General features: G+C 52.6%; 1 protein-coding gene and 2 long non-coding RNA genes across 4 annotated transcripts in view; 1 reads left to right on the top strand and 2 right to left on the bottom strand.

The window, feature by feature from the left end:
- The window catches only part of LOC118543877 (uncharacterized), a 70385-nt gene extending 58618 nt beyond the window's left edge, over positions 1-11767 (bottom strand). For both annotated transcript variants that reach the window (XR_013447082.1, XR_013447083.1), the window contains exon 1: positions 11627-11767. This is a non-coding gene — a long non-coding RNA (uncharacterized LOC118543877). The remainder of the gene's footprint in view (positions 1-11626) is intronic.
- Positions 11768-11920: 153 nt separating this feature from the next.
- LOC118543878 (uncharacterized) lies at positions 11921-14348 on the top strand. The gene is made up of 2 exons (XR_013447084.1): positions 11921-12830; positions 14180-14348. It is a non-coding gene; the product is annotated as an uncharacterized LOC118543878 (long non-coding RNA).
- Positions 14349-18823: 4475 nt separating this feature from the next.
- On the bottom strand, positions 18824-23910 carry EN1 (engrailed homeobox 1). The gene is made up of 2 exons (XM_036105277.2): positions 23031-23910; positions 18824-19923 (listed from the first exon to the last, which is right to left on the bottom strand). The coding sequence occupies exons 1-2, from the start codon at positions 23869-23871 to the stop codon at positions 19607-19609; spliced, it is 1158 nt and encodes a 385-aa protein (XP_035961170.1). The 5' UTR covers positions 23872-23910; the 3' UTR covers positions 18824-19606.
- Between the last annotated feature and the right edge of the window lie 392 nt (positions 23911-24302).

Genomic DNA, 24302 nt, shown 5'->3' with positions numbered 1-24302 from the left:
TTTGAAGATTGTGAGTAGTTACAGTCTTGTGGGAAGAAGGGCATATCCGTTCAAAGTCCTTGCTTCGGAGAGGGCAACTGTTATTTAGAAATACACAGAAAAGTGTATAAACCCAAGTGTGAGATCATCACCTTCGAACCCACTTGGTGACCGAAAGCAGAGATCCCACCAGAGCCTGGAGTGGAATCCACTCTGAGGCCAGGCCTTGGGCTGCACACATGTTTTCATGTCCCCTCAGGTGGCAAGGCTGGGAGGGGGCCGGGCGTCCCCCCCCACCTCCTCCCACCCCCCGACCTCTGGCTTGTGGGCTCTGTTCCGAACGACACAGCTCATTAAGGTGAGTACTACCGCAGCTCCGGGCTGGAACTGCCCGAGTGGGCTAGTCTTCCTTGTGTCACAGCTTCCAGGAGAATCCATATTTCAGGGGTTAACAGCTTATCTGTAAATAAAATAAAATGTCCTCTGGGCGGCAGCCAGGTAGCCGGGCCCTGCCTTTGGCCTGAATGTGATTAGCAGGTCGGGATGGAGGCAGGCAGCGAGAGGGTGAGGGGGTCAGCGGGAGGAGGGAGTCAAGAGGAGATTTTCAGGACCTCTGAGGAGGGACTTCGGTGATTGATTTCCAAGAGGGGTTACACACCACACACATACTCTCTACCTCCCTAGCCCCCCACTTTTGAAATTAAGAGACAAAACCTAACATAATACATTAACTGCTTGCTGCTCAAGGCCCCAGAGCAGAAATACGAGGGCAGGGGCACCAGACAGGCCTTGGACTTGGAAGGGAAGCGGGGGGTGGAGAGGGGAGCCGTCAGGTTCTGCCCCAGTTGTGGTCAGATCTCAAAGGCGACACGGAGAAAGACACAGCAAGCTAGCAGGAATCGTGTCTACAGAAGCAGACAGGCTGGAAGGGAGGCGAGGTGAGACCACAGGGGCACCTCCTTGAAAACAGTCCACGCAAAGCTGTTCCTTTGACGAAACCTGGCTATTGTTTTAAGCCATCGGCTATCTGTATACACTTCACTGTCGTTTTATTTTCTAAACCCATTTTGTTCGCGAAGCCCGGTGCGTCTTCCTCAAGCGAGACAGGAACCCTAACGAAGAAGCTGCACAAATCGCATCAGATCTAACCTCAGCAAGAAGCCTTCCGGCTCTTGAGAATGAACTCAGTAAGAGGCAAACTTGTAATTTTTACAGTAACCCTACAAATAGGCAAGAGTCTCCACCACTTTCCTGCGGACCTAAAACCCCTCAAAGGGAAAAAGCTGCTTAGAAAAATAAATAATAATAATAAGGCGACATCCCTTAGGTGTAACATACGCTCACGCAGCAAATAACCAACAGTCACACCGGCTTATGTTTTGTTTTAATTTCCCCAAATACCCTCGGCATGTGAGCAGGTGATATTTTTATGTCTATCTTATATGTCTATCTATTTAGCCTCTTTAATAAGCTTGGAATGATGATGCATATGGGTTACATTAAGGGCTTGAAAAGTTTTCTCACATCCAGCAACACAAGAAATTGCTCGCACTATATCTAACTTGTCTGCTTGTCTGCTCCCTTGTGAGCATTCCAGCCACCTTTCCTTTCTTCGCCCCAATTTCAGCATGTGGTGAAGGCATTAGCCAGGGTCACAACACATTATTTCCCGGTTCCAGTTAGGTGAGGAGGAACAGTGGACTGTACTTTGAAAAGTGCAGTCGGCTTTGGAAATTATGGTCTTTCTTTCTTTCTTTCTTTCTTTTTTTCACAAACAGGTCCAGCTGTCAGAAGCCTATCATTTCTGAGCCGGGCGTAGGACTCTTAAAAGCCAACATCTTTAACAATTGTTTTCCTACACTTTGGCGACAAAGAACAAAAACAAAGAAGCACACCCACACAGACACACAACTCAGCACTGCTATCACCTTCAAAATATTTCTAACAAATGATTCCTCCATCGAGAGGGGCAAAGAAAAAGTTCTGTAGTCAGGGGCTTGTCGAAAATCGAAATCTGCACAGGAGTTTCCTGCTTCCATGAAAAGGTTTCTAAGATGGGCGCAGAAAATGAACTTCCAATAATTGTCTCCACAGCATTAATGTGTATCTTCTGTGGGGAGAAAAATCTGTAACCTCATCAAGGAATAGAATTCAAATAAATTTTCATTGTCCCACTGCACAAAGCTAAGCTTAGGCGAATCCTAATTTGTTATTCATTCTTCTTGTTTAATTCATAATTTGATGCCAAACGTGGTGACACAGCAGCGTCCCACAAATTCGATGGTGTCTGCCCTCAGACACATGTCTTGTAACGACACAGGTTTGTGTTTTATACTAAAAATGTTTTCAAGCTTACAGATGTACAGCATAAATGGAAGGTGAGGACATTTCTTTTTTTTTTTTTGCCCAGTGAGCCAACGCTGATTTCCCTCTAAACTCACTTTTTACTTTTTTTACTCTTTTTTCCACTTTGATTTTCCATTCAGGCTAACTGTGCTCCTCAATATTTCCCGAATATGAAGCAAAAATTCATCCTGACAAATGCTTTCGGTTTAAAACTAATGTTTGTCCCAACTGGGTAGGAGCTGTAGGTATAAAAAGGCTTTTGCAAAATATTCCACAACCTGATTTTTAATTTCCTGCATCATCAGCTACTTTTATGATAATATTTAATCTACTGAAACAAAACCAGCCTTGGGGGGTGGGGGGGAAGCAAACAAACAACAGCAAAGAAGAGAAAGAGAGTTTATTTTTAGCACCCTGCTCTCAAGTAAGGTGGCTAGTGAGAATTCCAACAGCTTCACCTATGGGAACTAGTTCTCGCTCTCTCTTTTTCCTTTCTCACTTTCGTTCTTCTGTCCATTTATTTTTTTCCTCTCCTTTTTTTCTCCCAGTGGCTGAGCAAATCACGTTAAAGGTTATATTTCACTACATACAGCTAATGAGTCTCAATAAGCAGAAGGCTCCAGGAAAGAAACTATCCCCTCCCACAAAAAAAAAAAAAATTATAGAGTGATGAATTGTGTAAATATAAATAGTCCACCGCGGCCCAGATGTGCAAAACCCCGAAGTGAAAAGACATTCAGCGAATGCGTCACCTCATGAGGTCAAGTTTGGAAAATTTGGCTCAGGTGCCCCAAGGGCCAGGCCACAATGGTGATAATGTCATTATTTGTTAAGTCAGGAAAATCAGGAAGAGAGGTAAGAAAATGCCTCACATTTCAGTGGGCTCCTTCAACTGGGGTACTTCAAACTTTTTATTCCAGAGCCCCTTGTTTTAGAGACGACTCAGACAAGAGAGAAATCTGGGGGCTTCGGGGTCTCTATTTCCTATGTCTGTTAAATCAGATTTCCTGGGAACTAAGCACTCCAGTGAGAGACAGTTCAGTGTAGCACAGTGCAGACGAAAACATTCCTGAAAAACCATGCCCTAAAGATGCAACTGAGCCAAGCCAACGGTCCCCTCCCTTAAAAGAATTGCTCCCAACCATAAGGTGAGCCCCCTCACAAGCCTCCACGGTTCTAAGCCCTGGCCTGGATCCCACAGCTCAAAGCCATTAGAATGGGCCCTTCCTGGGTGGGAAGACATTTCTGGAAGTTTTGCCTGTGTCTTTGGGAGAAAACGGTCCCTTCCAGGAGCACTGTGCTGGTGGCTCCTTGTTCAGCAAAGTAGGAAATGTCACTCGAGCGTGAGCCGTGACAACAGCGTGTACATGCCCGCACATACCCTGTCCTCTGCCGAGCTGCTGCTGCAGCTGCAAATTGTAAGACGAGCTCCAGAGGATGAAAGAGGCCAACAGACCCTCCTCCACAGCGGCCGCAGTCATGGACCGCTGGGAGAGAAAGTTCAGGTTCTGGTAAGGATGTTTCCCTGGAAATGAAGGGGAAGTTTCCTTTAAGCTCCGTAATTAGCTTGTTTGAAAGCTCTCTGATTCACCTCCCCACCCTAACTCTTCCTATCATGAATTTTGCATCATTCTATGCACAATAATGCACATAAAATTAAATAAACAATTTAATTAATTTAATTAAAATTAAATATTAAACATATTGTGTATAAGGAACCTGCGCTTTTGATTTAATTGGGCGGGAGTACCCAAAGCAGTTTGGGTAACAGCAGAAAATAATTAAAACCAACAAGTACGTTAGCCTCTGGGTACAAGAAATAGTTGGGAGCCTCCTCTTGAGAAAGGTTTATTTAATTAAAATTAAACTAATCTTTGGAAAACATTTGATAAGCATTTCATAATACAAATCATAATCCAAAAAATGAGGCTCAGCCTGACTCTCCACAATACAGGAAAATCATGTTAAATAATTTATCTCTGGTGGTAGCTACTTTTTTTACACACACACACACAAACACACACACGCAGTTATTCAAAAGACAACATGTTTGCCAGGTTCGAATTCTAGGTAACGTTCGATTCTTCCAGAATCTAGATAAACATTAGCAAAGCACACTAAAGCATAATAGGTCCATAGTGAGAATTGTGGAGACTTGGTGCTTGATTTTAAACTGGGTGTGGATTTTCAGAGCCGACAAGCCCCATCGAAAAACATTTTCATGAATTTATTTAAAGAGGAAAATGCAAATGTTTTGACAAGTCAATATCCCGGTCCGAGTGCTAATAGAGCCCCAAAATACAGAAGGAGCTGGGTCCCTCGGTCATCCTCAGAGACATTTAACCCACAAGACAGGGAGGTTAGTGCTTCAGACCAGGAAAGGAAGACCATTCAGATTCCCACTTGTTTCCTCCAGTTGGTGTGGCTAGACCCGTTACTCAGTTGCAGAGCATCAGATAAGATTAGGCACAGACCACAAAAGAAAGACAGCAAGCAGGCCCATGCACATGGCTCCCCGGGAACTATTCCCAGGCCCTGACCTGCCAGAACCCGCAGACATCCATCCACTGTCTTTACCAAACTAAGGCCCGTTTTCACACCTCTGGCCTGAGCAGGAATATCATCAAAATCTGCTTTGCGGTCCAATTCCAAAGTTACTGAACACATACATTTTGGCTGACAAGTGCTTCTAGGCATAACTCTGAGCCTAAATCATGTAAATTCCAATTGTCCACCCCTTAAAGATCCCGTACCCCTAAAGGAGGAAAATCAAAGTTACACCAACCATTTGCTCAAATACTCTTCACTTCGATTTTCTGTATATAGAATAACCGAGTCTTATAGAGGAGTTAAGATATTTTCTTAAATTCTAATAATTCATAATGGATAAAGCAATTATATTCACCTCAAAGACCTGCTAGTACATAATACTGCATAATACTGTCTTTTATTCTGTCTTTAGAGCAAAAGATTTTCTGTACATATCCTGACACTAAATCATATTCTTCAGTGGTCATATGTATCCTGAAAATCATTGCTGTGGACTGAACGTACCTACAGGTGTCATGCACGTAGAAAAATCTGAATCAAAGCTTAGCCCTGCCTATAGCAAGGTTATTTTGTCTTCTGTGCTCTGTGAAGAAAGCTACAACAATGTACAACATGCTATTTTATAAGCAGTAATTCATAATGGCAACTAATAATTATTCCTGCAATATCAAGCATTCCTCAAAAAATTCCGCTAAGCTTTTAACCACTTTTCTGTTGGGTTGAACTTTTCTTTGATCAGAAGAACAAAGTACCTTTAGAGACTTCCAGTTGGGCCCAGAGACACAGCGATCCAAAGGGCGGCCTGCCTACTGCCAGACTTAAATTAAAAAACAAAACAAAACAAAACAAAACAAAAAACACACGCACACAAAACAAAACAAACAAACAAAAAAACCCCACAAACCTGGAGATTTGACAAAGCTAAGAAGGATGCAAGCGAAAGATCCTAAAGCAATCTCCAGCTCAATTAACTCTTTCAATTATTAGAAAAGGGTGTTTAACCCTCTAGAAAACGCCCAGCAAAAAGCCTGGTGCGGCCCTGGCTTCCTCCGGCCAGGACCACAGCTGCAGAAGGGCTTCCCCTCTGCCATCCAGGGCCTGTCAATGGTGCCCTTCATTTGCATGTCAATCCTTTTACATGATTAATATGTATTTATTGACCAGGAGGCCTTCCCAACCTAGGACAAAGGAAGAGCGGCAGTCCCCTTTTATAAGGCAGCCATAACTTTCCTAGCAGGACGGACAATTGTGCACAAAAATAATTCTCTTCCAGATAGAAAGTTCCCACCATTCAGACACACGTTGTGATAGAAAGAAAACAGTCCAAATCGAGCGCCAAAAGCTCAAGGGCACCCCTCCACTCCTTTTTGCATAAAGTCATTCCGAGGCATTTCCTACTACTTGGACTCGGGGGAGAGGGGGGTGGAGGACAGGCACTTGGGAGACAAACGTGACCCGTGGACCCAGGAGTCTGGCCAGCTCCTCCCTCTCATGAAGGCCTACAAGGCTGAGGCCTGCCCCGGAGTTACCTGAGGGGAGAGACCTGCCTTCTTCAGAATGTGACTCTAGACACGGAAGGAAGCTGCATCCAACACATCCCGTGATTTGACTCCTCATGAATCTTTTATCCACCCAAATACACGTCACATTTCCCAGATTGACACATGCAGTTTTATTTATTAAACGGCAAACTCCATTTTTTAAAAAAAGATCAGCCTATGTCTACCATTAAAGGTTCCCAGAAATCCTCTCCTCCTGTAATCTCTTCACTCCCTCCCACACAGGAAAATAAATAAACAACAGCCGAGATGGTCAAACAGTGGCATAAACTGCCATTTTCACTCTGGCATCTGCCTGTCAGAATGTCAGGGATGAGACTCTAGGTAAGTTTGGAAAAACTGCAGGGATTGGGATGACTCGTTTGTGCCGACGCCAAAGATAAGGAGTCAGATCATCTAAGGGGGCCGATTTCGTCTTGATCCTGGGTGGTTCTGCAACTTACTCTGTTTGATCCTCGGCGTCCCACCTCTGTGCATATTAAATCCTTGGCCCCACAGAGAGGCTGACAGCTCACTGTCTAGGGTTCCCAAGGAAAAGTACACACAGCCATCTCTTTTATAAGGTCCTTAACTATAGAAATTAATAAGAGAAAAAAAGGGACCTTCCTTGAGGTTGAAGTAGTTCAAGTGTAGCTTCTGTGTAGGTCCCATAACCTCTTGGAGGAAACACACACACTTTTCAAGGGCCTAGGATTTGAGTTTCAAACCTGAGCACCAAGGAGATGTGAGTCATCTTCCGGCTCAAAGGCCAACTCTGAATTCCTCCCCCTGGGATCCGACATCCTCCGATTGTATGAAAGGTATTCACTTAGGGTAAATTCACTTGATTTCAAAAGGGAATTAATTCTGGGGTGTCAGTCCCCCCAATCTGTCCCCTACCTACACCCTATTAAACCCCAGGAAGTTGGGGGCACACGGTACACTTGGTAGGAAGACTGGCCACAGGCCTGCTCTTCACCCACAGCCCAGTCTGGGCAAGGGGTGGGAAGTAGTTTAAAGAACCACATTGCTATTTGTTTGACTTCAACCGACTCCTATTTCACTGTGTCACTTTTACTCAAACTGGTTTACATGTATAGACTGTGCCTAAAAGAATCCCAGAAAGAGCCCCAGAATTCCAAGAATGTATCCTTCAAGGGCTAGGCCTGCAACAGTGAACTTACGGCAAGCTATTAAACATAAAATGGCCCCAGTAAGATGTTTCAAATTTCTGCCCCAGTTTTGCCCATTCGGAAATGTGATGCTTATGGTGAAGAAGGTATTTGCCTTGGTAATAACTCTGAGGAACATTACCCCCAAATAGACCCTGAGCCATTTCACAGATGCCCTTCTGGCTTCATCTACATCTTGTGACAACCAGAATGCAAAGTCACCCTGCATTCCAGCCCTTTATGCCCCGTTCCAAACCCAAAGCCTAAAGCTGTTTGACACTGCTCCGTACAAACACAATTCCCAGAAAAATCCATCCAAAGTGCCGGCACATGTATTGACAACACCCACGAACAAATACAAGGATAAGAAGGAAAAGTATCAAGGAAAAGCAAACATAACCTCTAAATTCAGTAAATCTGTGGTATATTTTACTATCCTAAACAGATTCAATGTGGGAGAAGTTGGAAGCATTTTTTTTTTCCCTGAAGCTACCGACATCGTAAACTAAGGTAGGCTCACCTAAACTTGACTTTGTTTTCTATTTCACAGGTTATAAGTTCAGCTAAGTTAACCAACCAAAAATGGTCCCAGAGGTATTGTCTCTGACATTCCTGAAGTTAAGAGATAGGCTCCGAATCTGTTTACAATATTCCAAACACCCAGGCATAGCCTTCAGGAACCCATTTGGCTAACGTGAAAACCTGGGCTATCGCACACCAAAATGAGCACCTAGAACATAAGGAATCCGTTCCCACTGGTGCCCACTTCTGTGGGTCACGGGCACTCAGTGTAGGCCAGGCTGAGGGACTGAATAATTGATCAGAAAACAGCAGAAGGTTTCCCCTCTGACGCTTGTCATCATGAGACTCCCACCTCTGTTCACGAAGGAATACCTTTTGTTTTAAGTCTTCAAATTACAGACCACCACCTCAGGCATTGCTGAGGCATTTCTGCGGGGGGGGGGGGGGGGGGGGCGGGGACAGAAAAACCAAAACCACCCAAAAAGCCCTCTGGATTTAAAAGAAGGGTTGCATAGTCCTGAACACCTCAACTCTCATTTTGGCCCCCTCCTCATCTAATTTTGCAGGCCATTAATCCAGAATGGGCACTAAAGCATTTTGGTATTTGCTTTCACATTAAAGTGACTGAGTAATTAATGAAAGTTGGCAACTGTTCATGCAAGCAGCAAGCCCTCTTTCCTTCTTTCCCGACTCAGTGTGGTGTGTTCACACATACTTCATGCGGCACCCTGGCCCCACCTAGGGAGCCTCGCCTTCCCTCTCTGAACGGAACCTCCACAGGCTCTGTAGGGTGACCTTGCTCTCAAAACCCATTTACACTGCCCCTCTTGGCCACTGAGGACCTCTGTGGTATAAGAGCCATCACCCATTAAGGGCAGAAAAGGCACCTACATAGGCCTGACTCCCGGGCAAGCTATAGACAAGTCACCAGCTATATACTAAGGAAAAGTGCATTTTTTTTTTTTTTAGCCTGGTCCACTGACACTGGAGGGCAGCTCCCACTCTCACACTTCCATAGGCTATCTTCTTAAAAAAAAACAAAAACAAAAACAAAACACAAGCCCCTCTAAAACAAAAGCAGCACTTTCACTTTCCTTGCAACCTGGGAGCTGGGTAAGGTGAGACGAGGAAGGGCTGATGGCCCCTCCTGGTTATCCACACCCCCCCCAAACAATAGCTTTTGTGTCAGAGGGGTTCCCAGAGTGGGCTAGCTGGAATGTGGAGACGCCACTGTGTTGGAGTTAATAACACAGTGTCACAAAGGAATTTCAGCCTGAACTCGGGAAATTCTCCTTCCAGAAGCTTATACTTTTCCCTCTTCAAACTTTCCTGCTCTGTCTCAAAAGAATAAGAACTCGCTGTCGTTTTTCTCCTGGAGGCTCTCCTTGCTTCCTTCCAACTGCCCCTTGTGAAATGACCAAAGAACCCCTGATAAAGGAGGAGACAACCACCAGGTCACTAGGTGACTTTTGTATAATCAAAGGTTAAGAGGCTCTGGATCCATTTCCAAAATGACCCACCCTTTCCAGAAGGGACTACCAGCCCTTGGGGCCATGCATAGGTACCAAAATAAAACTGTGGAGAGAGAACTGTCACTATGAACACAACCACTTGGCCCAGCATGGAGAAGGTCACAAAGGCTGGTGTAGGGTTGGAAAGGGAAAGGGAAATGAGGTCAGGAGGCGGCACATGGGTCTCCTGGTTCTCTCCTGCAATGCACCCCAAATCCCACTGTCAAAAGGAAATGCAAGAGAAACCCAGGCAGTTGAGGATAACCAGTATCTCGGGATCAGGCATAAATTCCATACCTCAAGGATCCTCAAGGGTAATGCTCTGGACACCCCCCCCATACATACACACACACACACACATACACACACACACACTTCCCTGGTCCCAAATCTCTCAGCTCTCCAGTCGGGGGTTTGTAGCTAGGTCCTTTTCCCATCCAGCGGGAGACTGCTGCCACAGACCCAGCAAAGGAACTCTTCCCTTCCCCAGGTAAGCCCACTGCAGGGGCTTTCCCCGACGCCCCGTCTCACAGCCAAGTGAGCTTGTGAACACGGAGACGGCTGAGGATCCGAGACAAGGAGCTCGCTCGCTCGGTTTTTCCCGGGGCCGTGTTTGCCATTTGCGGGAATAAATGAAGCATCGGTAATCTCCATAAAAGAGCTTTCACGCTTCATTCTCTGAAACTAAGTTGGGGCTTAGACGGAAGGAAAAAAGGGACTTTTAATTTAAAGTAATGATCATCAACACTCTGGCTCTAGAGGGTCTCTAGGGGAGAAGGGGGTCCCCCACCCCACCCCGGGAAGCTGGAGGGAGGACCGCCTAGCGCCTCGCCAGGCAGGTCTTGAATTGCTTGGATTGGTGGGCCAAATCCAAATGCGGGCAGCTCTCCTAGGAGGAGGGCGGTGGTACAAACAACTCTCCCTGGGGTAACAGGGGGTGCGGGAGCCTAGGGAGGAAGAGATCGAGAGTTGTCGTCCCGGAGAAAAGCAAATGAGCAGATTCGATGGAGACGTCCGCCTCGCCCAGGCCGCGGCTGGGAGCAGCGTCTTCTTCCCTCGCACGCAGGAACGTCAGCCGTCAGCCGTGGTGGTGCCTTCCCCGGCCCCGGACATCCCTGCTTACTTTCACTTGGTGGCTGCTTCTGTTTGGGGCCGAAGTTTGCACGCGGAGTGCACAACACACAGGGCCTCCTTCCCCCACACCGCACCCCCAGGTCCTGCGGGGTCGGAGAGCCCCAAAAGTTTTATCCCCCAAACGGCACTTCGTTTACTTTAGTTGAATGAAACTGGCCCGGGGAGACTGTATCCTTCAAATTCTCTCCTCCGCCAACACTCACCCAGCACCTTGGGCCCCTCACTTCCCTGCCATTGCCAAACCACCCCACACTAGATATGCACCGCCAATGAGCTCGGCCCTGTGAGGGCATTTCAGACAATAGATAAGGCACTCGAGGCCTGATGAGGGTGGAACTGGGTCCAACTGTCCTCTCTGGGGTATCAACATCCCGAGTCCCCCTGGCTTCCGCCTAATGAGGAGGAGACGCCACTGGGTCGGAGCCCGAAGTGAGGTGGCCCGCGGTGAAGGCCGGAGCTCACTCTGCAGGGGCGGGGCGGCGGGCGTGGGAAATCGAGCAAAGAATCGAAGGACGCGTCCCAGCTAGGCCCAGGCCTCTCGCGCCCTCCTTGCCCGACCGCGCCCTTCTGGAAGCTCCGCAAGGCCTGGGCGGAGGCCCGCCCAGAGAAGACGCAGAGCGAGGGCAATTTGGCGCCGCTGGTTTTAAAGAAATTCCAAGTAAACAGTGAACCCGAGTGGGAAACCGCAGCTGTGCATAGGGAAGTGACTTGGCCAAATTATCTCCAGAAGAGGAGAGGGAAGGTGGGCAAATATCTGGGCCCTGAAGGTGCTAGCTTTACTGAAGGAAGAGGCAGCAGGGAATTGGGCTGCTACTTGCAACTTTTTCTCGGCCCTAAAAAGGATCCCGCGTGGGGGATTTCGGAAGGCGCTCACCTAGTCCGGGAAAATTCAGCTGGCGGCCCTTCTGGGGTCAGGGCCGCCCCAAGCGCGCACGGCGGAGGCAGGCGCGGGAGCCCTCTGACGCCGGGGCCTTCAGGCGGGCCAAGGGCGCGCGCGGCGCTGAGCCGGCGGGTCCAGCCAGCGAGCGGAGCCGGCGAGGGTTTGGACTCCCCGTGGTGTGTGTGCGCGAGCGCGCCTCGTCTAACCGTTCGGGACAAGTTGAAGCAACAAAAATAAAGTCGGATCTCCCAGTCTGGAGGTCCACCCCTCCTCCTCCCTGGTTTGATCCCAGGCCCGGCTCCTCGGAGCCGCGGCGTGCGCAGCCAAGATTGCAAGCCGATGCGCGTTACTGCCAGAGGAAGGGCGCCGCCCCCACTCCCCTGCCACCAGTGGCCAGGACTTGGGAACCATCGAGTCAAGGAGGGGAGGGGTGACAGGAGAACATTGGGGGAGCAGCGTGGCGGCCTCCAAGGTCAGCGCTGGTCCCTCGCGCCGGCCGGGGGAGGGGGACAGGAAGGTCGGAACACGCCGGCCTCCCTCGGAGCAGCGGGGAGCGAACTTGAGAGCTGGGCCGGGTAAGGGAGGAGACGGAAGGCGGGGAGCCCCAGGGACGCCCGGGCACACCCGCAGCGGAGGCCGGAGAAGTTGGCCGCAGGAGGGTGCCCTCCGGAGCGGAAAACGGAAACCTCGGAGCAGAGGACGTGGAGGAACTCAGGGGCTGGGAAGCCCATAGAAAATGACAGAAAGGAACGCGAACCCGGCCTAGACACAAATCGAAACTGCACAAAGAACAGTCGCTTGGGAGAACCCAGTGGGGCGGGGGAGAGGCTGCGGCAGGAGCGCGGGTCCCTGTCGCCGCACGGAGGTCGGGCGCGAGGACATGGCCGGAGTGGCCCTTCCCTTCGCGTCTGCAACGAGCGGAGGCTCAGGAGCCGAGGCCCGAGCTGGGCGAACAGAATTGGGGTTTCGCGGTGCCTGGAGGGAAGGCGAGCCCCGGATGAGTTCCCATCTCGAACACCCCACTGGACAGAGGACTCGGGGCGATCAGGGCCTGGGGCCTGGGCCGCGCTGACCGGAAGTGCATCTGCGAGGGGCCCTGAGCTCAGGGCGCAGGCCGCTGCACCGGGCTGGAGCAAGGCCAAAGTCGGAGACGCCTGGCTGGGGCGGGCTGCTTCCGCCCGCACCCGCCTGGGTACAGGTGGGAGAATAAGGAAGGAGGCAGACACTGCTGACTGTGGAGGGCTGGGGTCCTTGAATGCGGAAAAGACGGAACCCCCAGGAACCTAATCTGAGACCTGGGTGGAGTGGGGTTCGAGAGCAGGAGTTCAGCCCTGATTTAGGAGCCTGGGGTGGGGGGGAGTGCAGGGTGGGGAGGTGGGAGTTGAGGACCACTCCTACTTGAGACTGCAAAAGACGGACACTAGCCCTGAACGCAAGCCTGTGCCTCTCCCTGCCATGTGCCAAGTGTCCGTATGGTGGAGACTTGATACTGCGAGGTGCCAGGGCCAATCAGTCTGGTAGTCTAACGATGCATTATTACAGTATAAGTTTTAATGTGGTTTGGTGTGACCTTGGCAAGAAGACCCTGGGCCTCAATTTTCTTATCTGTAAAATGGGGATGATACTATCCAACTCAAAGAAATGTATGAGGTTAAATGAGGTAAATTATGCTAAATAGCTAGCAGTGTGAGCTAGCAATAAATAATGATTATGTTATTACTAGTTTTAAATTTCTGGAAGTGTCCTCTTCTGAACTGTCTCCATCCTGTCCAATGGACAAGTCCTGCTCATGGAAGTGAAGGGGAGTGGACAGGGAGAGATCTGCTGTGGTGGTTTCTGGGACTTGCTTTGTTTTCTTCAGCATCTAATTACCTTCAGCTTGGAGACCTGGAGACTATTCCTGGTGGCTTCTCCCCAGCCCTGCCTGCCAAGCAGCAGCAGAACTTTATCAGTCAGGTTTCCCATTGTGTGGGCTTTATCAGATGGCAGAACTGGGAGTCTTTCTGCCTGAGTTGGTTGGTCTGTCAGGGCCCTAGCCCACTCTTGCAGCCGTTGTGGCCAAATTTTAAATATTTGTGGGTCCCTCTCTTCTGGGGACTCCTTCTGTCTTGCCCGCAGGGGTCTCCCTCCCCTCTGCGCTGTAATTGTATTCCTCTGGCCCCACTGCACGGTCTTCAGGCCTCAGGGAGGATGAGCGGACCCCTGCTGGCGCTGCCAAACACTCCCCAGTGCGCTTGCGTGGTGGCAGGGGGCAGGGAGGAATTTGCCGGTGGCTGTTTGTCCCTAAAAGCTTGCGGGAGTTTTACCCCATTCCCCAACAAAGTTGAGGAGGGGGGATGCTTGTGCTCACCACCTCCTCTACGCAACTCTCTTACCCACTTCTCCCATCCCACCCCTTCCCCACCTCCTTTCTACCCCACCTCCCTTCTACCACCCCACCTCCTTCCTATCACCAAGAGCCCAATGGGGAATGATTGATACCAGTTCTCTTTTCAGGATAAGATGTGTGTGCCTACACACCCACAGTAAGTCCTTGCTTTTCTACAGACTCGCCTATACCTAGAGTCTTCCATCACCGTGGCCTGAAATCTTCACAAAGCAACCCACTCTCATATCTGTGGGGAGAATTCCAGAGTTCCACCTCCAGAGTGACACCTCAGCCTGGAAAGACTGCATTGAGAAGCAAATCCAAGGAATAAATTGTAATGGCCCAGGATTTACCAAGCTCTCTGGGAAATCTGTTTTTAGAAACTTTGCCTCCTCCTGCCTGAGGCCTGCTATTCCCCCAAGAGATGCACCTGGGAAGGTGCAGGGTACACTGTAAGGCCCGAGGGAGTTGTACCTGTGTGTCTTGTGTCTGAGCTTAGAGTCACCTGGATCCAGCTGCCTCCTGGGAGAGAGAGGGGGCTACCCCATCACTCCCCTGGCTGCCCTGATTCCCGTCTTCCTGGCCCCCACCCAATCAACCCACCCACCTCCATCCCAGTTCTCCCTGGTGGCCTCCATGGAAGAGGCAGGCAGGTATGTGTTGGGTACCAGTATGTGTATTCCTGGACCGTGCATGAGTGTGTGCCAGAAGCTTCTACACAGGCAATGTCCCTGTGCTCGCTGGGAACACACCTCCACACATCAGCCCATGTACATTTCTTTGTATATGCACACATTTTCTACATGTGTGTGCACGTGTACACATGGATGAATGCGTGCTTGTGCTCTTTGATGTGCAGAAGCATGCGCGCGTGTGCGGAGTGGCTGGCTGTGCAGTAACTCTACCCACTCGGTGGTGCAGTGGCAAGGACACTGGACTGCTAGGAAAGCTGGGGGTGGGGGGTGCCTCTCCCTTGCTGTGTGCTTTTGAATGAGGTACTTACTCTCTCAGGACTTCCCCCCCACCCTCCCCCAACCCCCCCAACCCTGCCTGTGAAATGAAACCTTTTTATTCCAGAATCCCTGAGGACCCCCTCCCAACAATGGGACTTCATTAAAAGACTGGCCTAAAGCATTTGGAGGAGGAATGGGGATTGGCGAAGTCCCCTTTCCACAAGTTGCCACAGGAGAGTAGCCCTCTCACCTGAGTTCAAATTGGGAGAAGAGCAGTCTGGGGGTGGGGGGGGCGTTCAGAGGGATGGAGCAATACTCTGCCACCTCCCCCAGAGGGAATACTCCATCCGGAACCCACCCTGAGGTGAGGCAAGGCTAAGGGAGGGCTGCTGCCCTGCCTCCCTGCCCCTCCCCGCCCCCTGCCCATGTCTGAGCATAGTGGAAGGCAGCTTCTATTGCCAGATGAATAGGGTTTTCTCCAACACAAAAAGGAAAATCTAGGCTAACCACTGGAAGAGCTGATGACCCCTCTAGAGAACCACCTTCATCCAGGGTAAGGAGTCTGGCCAGAGCCTCTCCACCCCTGGCCGTGGCCTTTGGCCTCTAGGAGTCAGCCAAGGCTCAGCCCTGCCCATGCAAGTAGGCCTTTTACTGAGGGCATTGGATGGGGGAGTTGGGGTAGAGGGAGACCGGGACACAGCGACCTCCCTGGTGAGATCATCTCTGGAAATCCTGAATAGGTCATGGGGCTGTGGGAGCCAGGTAAGGAGCAGGCTAGCAGGCCACTCCCTCTCTGTGCCCTGGGCAGCCCAGCCTAGGGGCCCTGAGAATTGGCCACACATGCACACACTCACAAACACCAAACTATTGGCAGCCATACACCCCAAACACACACTTTCACCTCCCAAGCCTGAACAAATATACTTAATGCCACCCCTATACAAAGGCCCCTCACCGTACAACCCACAAACATAGAAGCTTACACACACATACCGCAGCCCCACACATCCCAATATCCCCTCCTCTATCTGCAGCCTCCCCCTGACCCTACTGAAGGAACAAGAATTTTGAGCAAGAAAACAGAGACCTTTGCCCTCAGAAAGAGCCAGGGATCAATACTGTTTAGACTCGGCTAGTGTGTATTTCCTTCTGGGCTGAGGAAGATTTAAGTTTATGGTTCAATCCGATCTTTTTTTTTTTAAAGGTAGAAAATGAGGAAGTTGGGATAGCACACTCAACTATTTATTTCGATGCAACCTCAGACTTTTTAATACACAGGCGACTCCCTAAGCCAGCCCCATAAATCAGAGAAATCAATGCTTGTTTATGATTATTATTACTTTCTTTTTTTAGAGGGGGAACAAGAAAGAGGTCTGACCAGAGTCCTCTTCCTCTCTCCTCAGCCCCAATCAGGAAGGGGAAATGGGGATGAGGAAGTCAGGAAGGTAGGAAAGTCAGGGCCAGGGCTGGATTCCTGAGGTTGAGGCAGTTGTTAAGAGTAGAGATGACGTAGAAAAAGACACACAGCCACAGAGAAGGCATGGACCAAATATGTTAAGTCGTTTGAGCTTGAGTTTTCTCCACTGAACAAAGAAGAAAATTCTCTTCGCCCATAGGGGTTGGAATATAAAAGGAGATATGGGGAAGAAATCAAATTACATAATAATAACAGATCCATAAGCTTTATTAATACAATCTTAGGGAGGGGTCATCACCTCCTCCTTCTCCCCCAGGGTTGAGGGGAAGAGCTCTTGGCTTTGACCTCCTGAGAGTGGTGAAGAGGAGCCTTAAGGAACAGGATGGCTCCTGGCCTTTGCCCCTGCCCCAGCCTCTAGATCTGGTGGTCTCGAAGGGCTTAGGTACCCTAAGGGCCACCGTGATGAAAGGCAAAGAAAGGGTAGCCCCATTTCCAGGCACTCAAAGGATCAGGTTCTCTGTAGAGCATAGCGCCCCCAACACCACATCTGGAGGTGGCCAGGACCCTTCCTGATGTTCTGAGCTCTGTGGATGAGGGGAAGAGGACCCTGGGCTCCAAGTCTCAGACCCTCTAATCTGAAGCCCTGGAGAGCCTGAAGATCCTGAGCCCCCTTCCCCACCAAGAAAGGCAAAGGATGTACATCCAACCACCAGAAAACCATTTTCAGGGGCCATCCGAGAGAAGGGCCACCCCTGGCCTCTGCTTCCAACTCTTCACTCAAGGAGTGGGTAAGCACCCATTATGTGCAGAGGTTAGCCTACACACCCCAAGAAGGCGTGAAAGGGAGGAAAAGATTTACTGCAATAAAGTTGGGAACCCATGGCAATATCAAATACGCTCTCCAACTCCAGGCCATTGAACCTCAGGCTCCCAAACCCTTGAGCAGGGACTTGGAGCCTACTAGCTCTGTCACTTCCCAGGATATAGGCCCAAATCAGCGGGAAGTTTCTCAAGGAAAAAGGCAGAATGACCATTCTCACTTCTCACAAAATCAATCCTGCAAAAACAACAGGAAAGAAACTCAAGGGAAGAACACAGAAACAGAGTTCCCATGCATGCACGAGCCCCACAAACACACCTGCAGGCATTCTGGTGTGCAAACACTAATGGACACATGTACATACACCGCAAGCTCACAAACATCCAAGTGTGCATCTAATTACAGAGAAATGAACACCCAGTGAGCACAATACTCAGACATGCAGGGACACACGAAACCAGGTAGCTCCTCAGATGCACCTACATTTGCACGTGATCACATATGCACAGGAGTCTGCAAGGACACCTACATATCTAGCCACACACGGACAGGTACATACACATATTTCAGAAGACAGGAAGAAAGGAGGAAAGGAGGATTTACCATTAAAAAACAAATCCTGGACAAAAGGGACCTCCCTTTCCTCCTCCTAGTCCCTGAAGGTAGGGGGCCCAGTGCCTGCCCAGGAAGGGAAGGCCCCAGGGTCAGGGGCAAGAGTGCAGACATTTCCCTCTGGGAAGTCCACGTGCCCTGAGGGTTCAGAAGGCTTGTGTCTGTGCCTCCTCCCCCCTCAAGCAGGAAGCAAACCTTTGTTGGCATTCGGAGAGTGATCCCGCTTAGGTTTTGGGTCTGGGCGAGGCAGGCCTGTGCCCACGTGGGAATTCCGGCCCAAAAATGATCCCAGCAGCATCGCTTCCCAGCATCTAGGCCTCTTCTCCCTGGGCTATGCGGGACCAGGAGATCCGGGCCAGGAGAGGCTCCAAGGGCCGCCCTCGACCTGCCGCTTCGCGAACGGAATCACTTCTCCGAACTAAGAGCGGTGAAGTCCCGGCGGCCTAGAGACCAGGCCCAGAGGCCCGGCCGAAGAGCCCCTTGCCCTCGTGGGCAGCTCAGCCCTGGAGGCAGCCCCTCACCTCTGCCGGCCTTGGGAAGGCCTTGCGCTTCTGGAGGGGAAAACCTCAAGCAAAACCCGCATGGGGTTGTGAGGGGAGGAAGGACAGAAAAGGGAAAGGTGCAGGCCGACGCAAGGAGCGGGGCAGGGTGAGCAGGAGGAGGGCAAAGCCAGGCTGGGCCTGGGCCGGCACAGGGAGCAGCCCGACGCCCTGGCAGTGCTTCCGAAGTCAGGACTGGGGTTTGTTGTTTTTTTTGTTTTGTTTTGTCTTTGGGCTCCTTTGGACGCCATCAGAGACCAGGAGTGGGCCTCCGGACCCTCCAGACCGGGACCTACCCGGCTCTGGGCCGCCTCTACCGCGGCGCGCTCGTCTTGCCCCCGGTATTCGTTGTGCGGTGATCGCAAGGCCGGGCCGGGCCGCCCGGGGCTCGCCGCCCGGTGTGTGCGCGATGCGCGCGGGGCCCTCGCGTGCCCTGCGCCCACGCCCTTCCCGAGCCCGCAAGGAGGAGGGCCGCCAACGGCTCGTGAGCACAGTGTACACTTTATTTCAGACTACAGGTTTCTGAACATAATAAAATCTTTGGCTTGTAGCGGCGGTTCAGTCTCGCAGTCTGTGGGGTCGTATTTCTCAACAAGTCTCCGGAAAACGAAAGGGGAGCAGGACAGACAGACCGACAGAAGGGGCTGGGGAGGCGGGGAAGAGGCGAAGGGCAGACACGCGAGGAAACACACTCTCACGCACACAAAGAAAAGTCCCAGAGAAACGAGGGCCAGCGATGCGGGGCGGGAGGCACCGGAGAAGCAACAACATTCAAAAGAAAAAAGGCAACGAAAACGAAACTGGGCCGGGGGCAGCGAGGCGGAGGTGGGGGATAAAATAATTATAATAATTATAATAATTATAACAATAATAATAAAGGAGATTAATAAAAAGTCCAGCAAATAGAGATCGCTACACATATTTCTTTTCCTTACCTGAAATTAAATATATACAAGGTCGTAAGCGGTTTGGCTAGATAGAGCTTTAAGGAGTTCGCAGTTTCGCCCCTTATACTGTGAATAGAGAATAGATCTTATTTTTCGATAGCACCTGTCCGAGTCTTTCTCCCTTTTTAAAAATGTTTCGTTCAAACGTGACTCTCCATTCTGAGAATCTCTCTCTCTCTTTTCCCTGTTGCTCCCTCCCTCCTGTGCGCGGATTCTTTCTCCCCCGGCGTGCGGCCGGCCGGGCGGCGGCGGCGACGGCGATGCCAGGAGGAGGCGCGGGCGCGGCGGCCGGACCGCGCGGCCCCAGCCGGCGGGCGGCTACTCGCTCTCGTCTTTGTCCTGGACCGTGGTGGTGGAGTGGTTGTACAGTCCCTGCGCCATGAGGTGCAGCGCCAGGCCGTTCTTGATGCCCGTGGCTTTCTTGATCTTGGCGCGTTTGTTCTGGAACCAGATCTTGATCTGGGACTCGTTGAGGCTGAGCTCCTGGGCCAGGGTCTGCCGCCGCTGCTCCGTGATGTAGCGGTTCGCCTGGAACTCCGCCTTGAGTCTCTGCAGCTGCTCGGCCGTGAACGCCGTCCGCGGCCGCTTGTCCTCCTTCTCGTTCTTCTTCTTCTTCAGCTTCCTGGTGCGCGGACCTGCAGCGGCGGAGAGGGCCGGGTGGGGGTGGGGACGGAGGGCAGAGGGGAGGGGGGAGAGGGCAGAGGAAGCCGTGAGAATTGCAGAGCCGAGCGGGGATGGCGCCCCGCGCTTCCGGGGCGATAGCCGAGGCCCTGCTGCGCCCCTGCCTCCCTCCCGCCGACTAGCCCCGAGATCAGTCGCCTGGCTGCTGGGGTCGCCAACTTCTCTGGGGGGCCAGAAGGGCCGCGGAGGAAAACCGGCCGAGCTTGTCCGTGCATCCCACACCCCAATTCGCGGAACCAGAGAGCAGCGTGCCACGCTTAAATCCCATAATCCAAGATGGAGAGATATTTGGAGCCCCATCCGGTGGATCCCAGAGTTGGAGGTCAGGGGCCTGCTGTCTTCACAGCCCTGGAATAAAAAGAGGCTCAAGCCTGGGCCAGTGAAGACACCGGGCAGGACTGCCCTGAGGGAATGGCCAGCCTGCAAACTAATCCTCCCTTCCTCCTCAAGAAGCGCACCTATGCCCAGCACTTACGATGATAAGACCCCCTCTGCTTGTAGCTATTGACCCCAGAAAACAGGGGGATAGGGAGGAGACTGTGAGGGGCTTGCCTAGATCCAAAGTCTTTGGTGTATGTTCTCTGGGCTCTTCCTTTCTCTTTGGCCTAAAGGAAGCCCTTTTTAGGGTCCCAGGGAGACACTGACCACCCTCTTCTCTGAAGGCGGAACAAGGCTTTCACCCAAGTTGCACACCTTACCCACATGACCCTGGTCTCCAGGGTTCTCTGCTTTGCCCCTTGGATGGTGCCAGTAAGAAAGAGAGGACCCTCCCCATTCCTCCACCTAGCCGTACAGGCAAGGTCTCCCTTCTCTCTCTTTCGAACACATAAGCTGCAGTTTCAGGATTGAAAAGTCCTGTATAACAAAAACAGGCCAGATCTGCTTCCCTTGCCCATCGATGACATTTGCAAGGAGACTCCATCGGTCCTCCCCCCATTCATGAGCAAAATACGGGCAGAGGGAGAGAGACAGAGGGACAATGTGGACAGAAATCGGTGCTTTGCCCCTAAGACGGATATGGGAAGAGGCCCCAGCAAATCTCCCCAAGAATGTGAAGATTCTCCCAAAACCTAGTGTGGGAAGAGAGCTGCTGTGGAGCCCAGCCCTGGAGAGAGGAGGGGGAAAGAGGAGACAGCCTTTAAAGCTGTTCCTCAGCCTCAGACCCAAGTTTTCCGGCATTTACTTGGGGGGCCTTTCGTGGTTATGGGAGCTTCCTGAGCCATGTTAAGTCCCTGTCCGGCCCTTTAATATCAGAAACTGTCTGGAAAGAAGGGTCTTCACCAGCATCTCCAAACCTAGCAACAGAGGGGCAAGCTGGGCTGCTTGGCTCGGCAGACAGGCCAGCGCCTGGGGTCACCAGCTGTCCTGTGACAAAAGAGTCCAGGCCTGGCTGACTGCAGCGACTCAGGTCTGGGCTGAGGTTCGTCTCCCTGAACTGCCCACGCAGGAGGAGCCCGTCCCCTGCCTCCCCTGGCACAGAAGAGGGAAAGCGGCCAAGAACAAAGGCAAGGCCCACTCCTAAGCGCCTTGCGGAGAGGACTGAGAGGTGGGGTGGGGAGGAAGGACGGCCTTGGTTTAGATTAATAATTAGCTGAGCGGGCAGAGGTGGCCCAGGAAATGTGCACATCTCCGGAAAGGCCTCGCTGTGCGTTGTGCGTCCGGGATGTTGTGAGAGTGTTGTTGTGTATGTGTGTGCAGAGGCACGGACACTTGTAATAAAATCGTAGCCTCCTGGCCAGCCTGAGCCGCCCAGCCTGACAGCTCAATCACTCTATCCATCAGGCGAGTCAATCAAAGCAGCTTTTCGGAGGTTCAGGGAGCCCGACGTGTCAATAACGGGGCTCGAGATGGCGGGGGCTGATAGCGCGCATCGATCCGCGCCCGGCCGGCAACCGTGGGGAGGCTGGACACCAGCCGGAGTAGAGCGGCGCATGGCTACGCTGTGCCCGGCCTCCTACCGGACCCGGGTGTCCGAAACACCAATTGTAGGCCAGAACCCCTGCCGTCCTCCTCGCCGCGCCCACGGGCCTCTCTGGCGCTGCCGACCCGGGAGGCGGGCAGGCCCCAGCCTCCTCTCCTGGGGCCTAGGACTGTCCCAGCGCAGGTCTCTCGGCCTCGGGGTTTCCAAGCGCGAGGAACACGCGAGAAAAGGGCCGAAGGAAGTCGAGAAAAACAACCTACAGCTGGCAGAAATCTGCTAACTGGCAGATACAGGGAAGAAAGGAGTCAAAGAAGGAGAAGGGGCAGGGCCGGAGGGTGTGCGCGCCGCGCCACGGAGAAGCTGCCGAGGAGGCTGCCAATCATGCCCCGTGCCCCCGCGATCTGGCCCGAGCCTGACCGGTCTCCTCTCCACTCCCACTGTCTGTGAGCTCTAGAGAACCAGGAGCCAGGGCCCTCTCGGCACCGACTGTTTTGGCAACCATCTTTCCCTGGATTCTACCCACCCGGGTCAGACTCCCTAGCTTACCCGGCCTGGGGAAGAGGCACGGCTATCAAAGGCTTTTTTCTCTCTTTCCGTGTGTCCTCCAATCTATCTCTCTGTAAATGAACTCGCCTCAGAAAATGTCGAGATGGTGTTTGTGTTTGTAAGAACACAAGGTGACGATTATTTCTCTGATCAGAGCCTGGCTCCATTTCGGCCTCCGCAGGACCTGGCTAGAGGGATTTCAGACCCAGACCGCTAGGCCCACCTTCCCGCCTGCTCTAAACACCTCTCTCCCTGGAAGAAAAATCAATGGCTGATTGTGTTTTTTCTAAGAATAATAAAGGTGTAAAACACAAAGAAGGCCCGAGGGGCTCGGAGTTCAACACCGAAGGAAGGATCGGGACTCGAGCTTCCCGAGCCAGGAGCTGTAGCCTCTCGAGTGGTGGCCACAGAGGCCAGGAGCGCAGGACTGGGGGCACACCCGGCTGTGACTGGGACGGGGGTCAGGAGGAAGCAGGCGTGAGAGAAGAGAGCACCCAAGGCCGGGTCTGCTCTCCCCAGCACAGCGGCGGCTGAGAGTTCTGGGGGCGTCCACGGGCCCGAAAGACATGGCGCAGCCCGGGGTTGGGTACTCACCGGAGGACGGGCGATCCGAGTAGCGCGTGCAGTACACCCAGGCGGGCCATACGAGGGGCTGCTGCGAGTCAGTTTTGACCACGGGCCCGCCGTTGGCTGAGCCCATAAGCAGGATGGCGGGGTTGCCATGCTCCGGGTACTTGGCACCCTGCGCACTAGGGCTCCCCACGCCGCCTCCGCTGCCGCCGCCGCTGTCCGAAGGCTTGGCCGCTGCCGCCGCCGCCGCGGCCGCCGCGGCCGCCGGGTTCCCGGCTTTAGACGCACCCGCACCGCCGCCGGCGGCTGGCGGAGAGCCGTCGGGTGGGCCACAGTTCACGTCCGGGGCGCACAGGAGCGAGGCGGCGCCCGGCGCCCGCGTGCCCAGCGGGTGGACAGGGTCTCTACCTGCGCCCGTCTGGCCTCTGTCACGCTCGACCCGGCCTCCTCCTGCGCCTCCTCCGGCCGCCGCTGCCACCAGGAGCTGCGGCGGCGGCTGCTCCTTTTTGCAGCCGAAGTCCGGCCTCAGGATGTTGTCGATGAAAAAGTTGGTGGTGCGGTGCAGCTGGGCCGCGGGCTGCGGCTGGTGAGCAGGCGCCGCGAGATGCTGCGGCGGCGGCGGCGGCGGGGGCGGGGGGTGCGGGGGGAGGTGCGGGTGGTGGGCCAGGGGCGGCAGGCAGGGCGCCGCGGGCGGCGAGGGGGGCGCGGGCTGCGGGGACACGGGCACGCTGTCTCCATCGCTGCCGCTGCTGCCGCTGGCGCCGGGGCTCAGGCTCAGGCTCAGGCTGCCCGGGGCCGCCGCCACCGCCGCCGCGCCGAGGCCCGAGTCGCGCTGACTTTTAGGTTCCGGCTGCTGTTCTTCCATGCTCGGCCGCCCCGCCGCCCCGGCCGCCGCGCCGGCCCCCGCCCCCCCCGCTTCGCTCCCCACCCCACTTTGCCAGCGGCCCGTGGGGGTGCGCGGAGGAAGGAGGCCGGCGAAGCCCCAGCGAAGGCACGGGGCGGGTGCAGGAAAAAAAACCCAGGCGTCTGGCCTGGATCGCTCGCTCTTATCGAGCAGATAGATCTCGCTGTCTCTCCCTCTCTCTAATTTGTAGACATCCAGATATGGAGACACTTGGCTATTTCTTTTTTTTCTTTCTGCAACCAGATTCAATGATTTGTTTTAAATGGGGAGTAAGCCACGGCCAAAAAGAAAACAAAAAGAAAAAGAAAAGAAAAAAAGCTCCAAGAAATTTTTTTTTCTTAAAGGGAAAAAAATAGTCTTTAAAGTCTAGCCATCTTCCTAGGCAGTAGTGA

The sequence above is a fragment of the Halichoerus grypus genome, chromosome 4 (assembly GCF_964656455.1).
Source record: "Halichoerus grypus chromosome 4, mHalGry1.hap1.1, whole genome shotgun sequence".
NCBI classification, from domain to species: domain Eukaryota; kingdom Metazoa; phylum Chordata; class Mammalia; order Carnivora; family Phocidae; genus Halichoerus; species Halichoerus grypus.
The sequence above is the reverse complement of the archived record's forward strand: the minus strand, read 5'-3'. Positions and strand labels throughout refer to the sequence as shown.

Coding starts and splice junctions, on each gene's coding strand:
- EN1 (XM_036105277.2), bottom strand. CDS start 23,871: ATGGAAGAACAGCAGCCGGAACCTAAAAGTCAGCGCGACTCGGGCCTC. Junction 19,924..23,030: donor CTCGGATCGCCCGTCCTCCG/GTGAGTACCCAA, acceptor CCGCCGCTGCAG/GTCCGCGCACCAGGAAGCTG.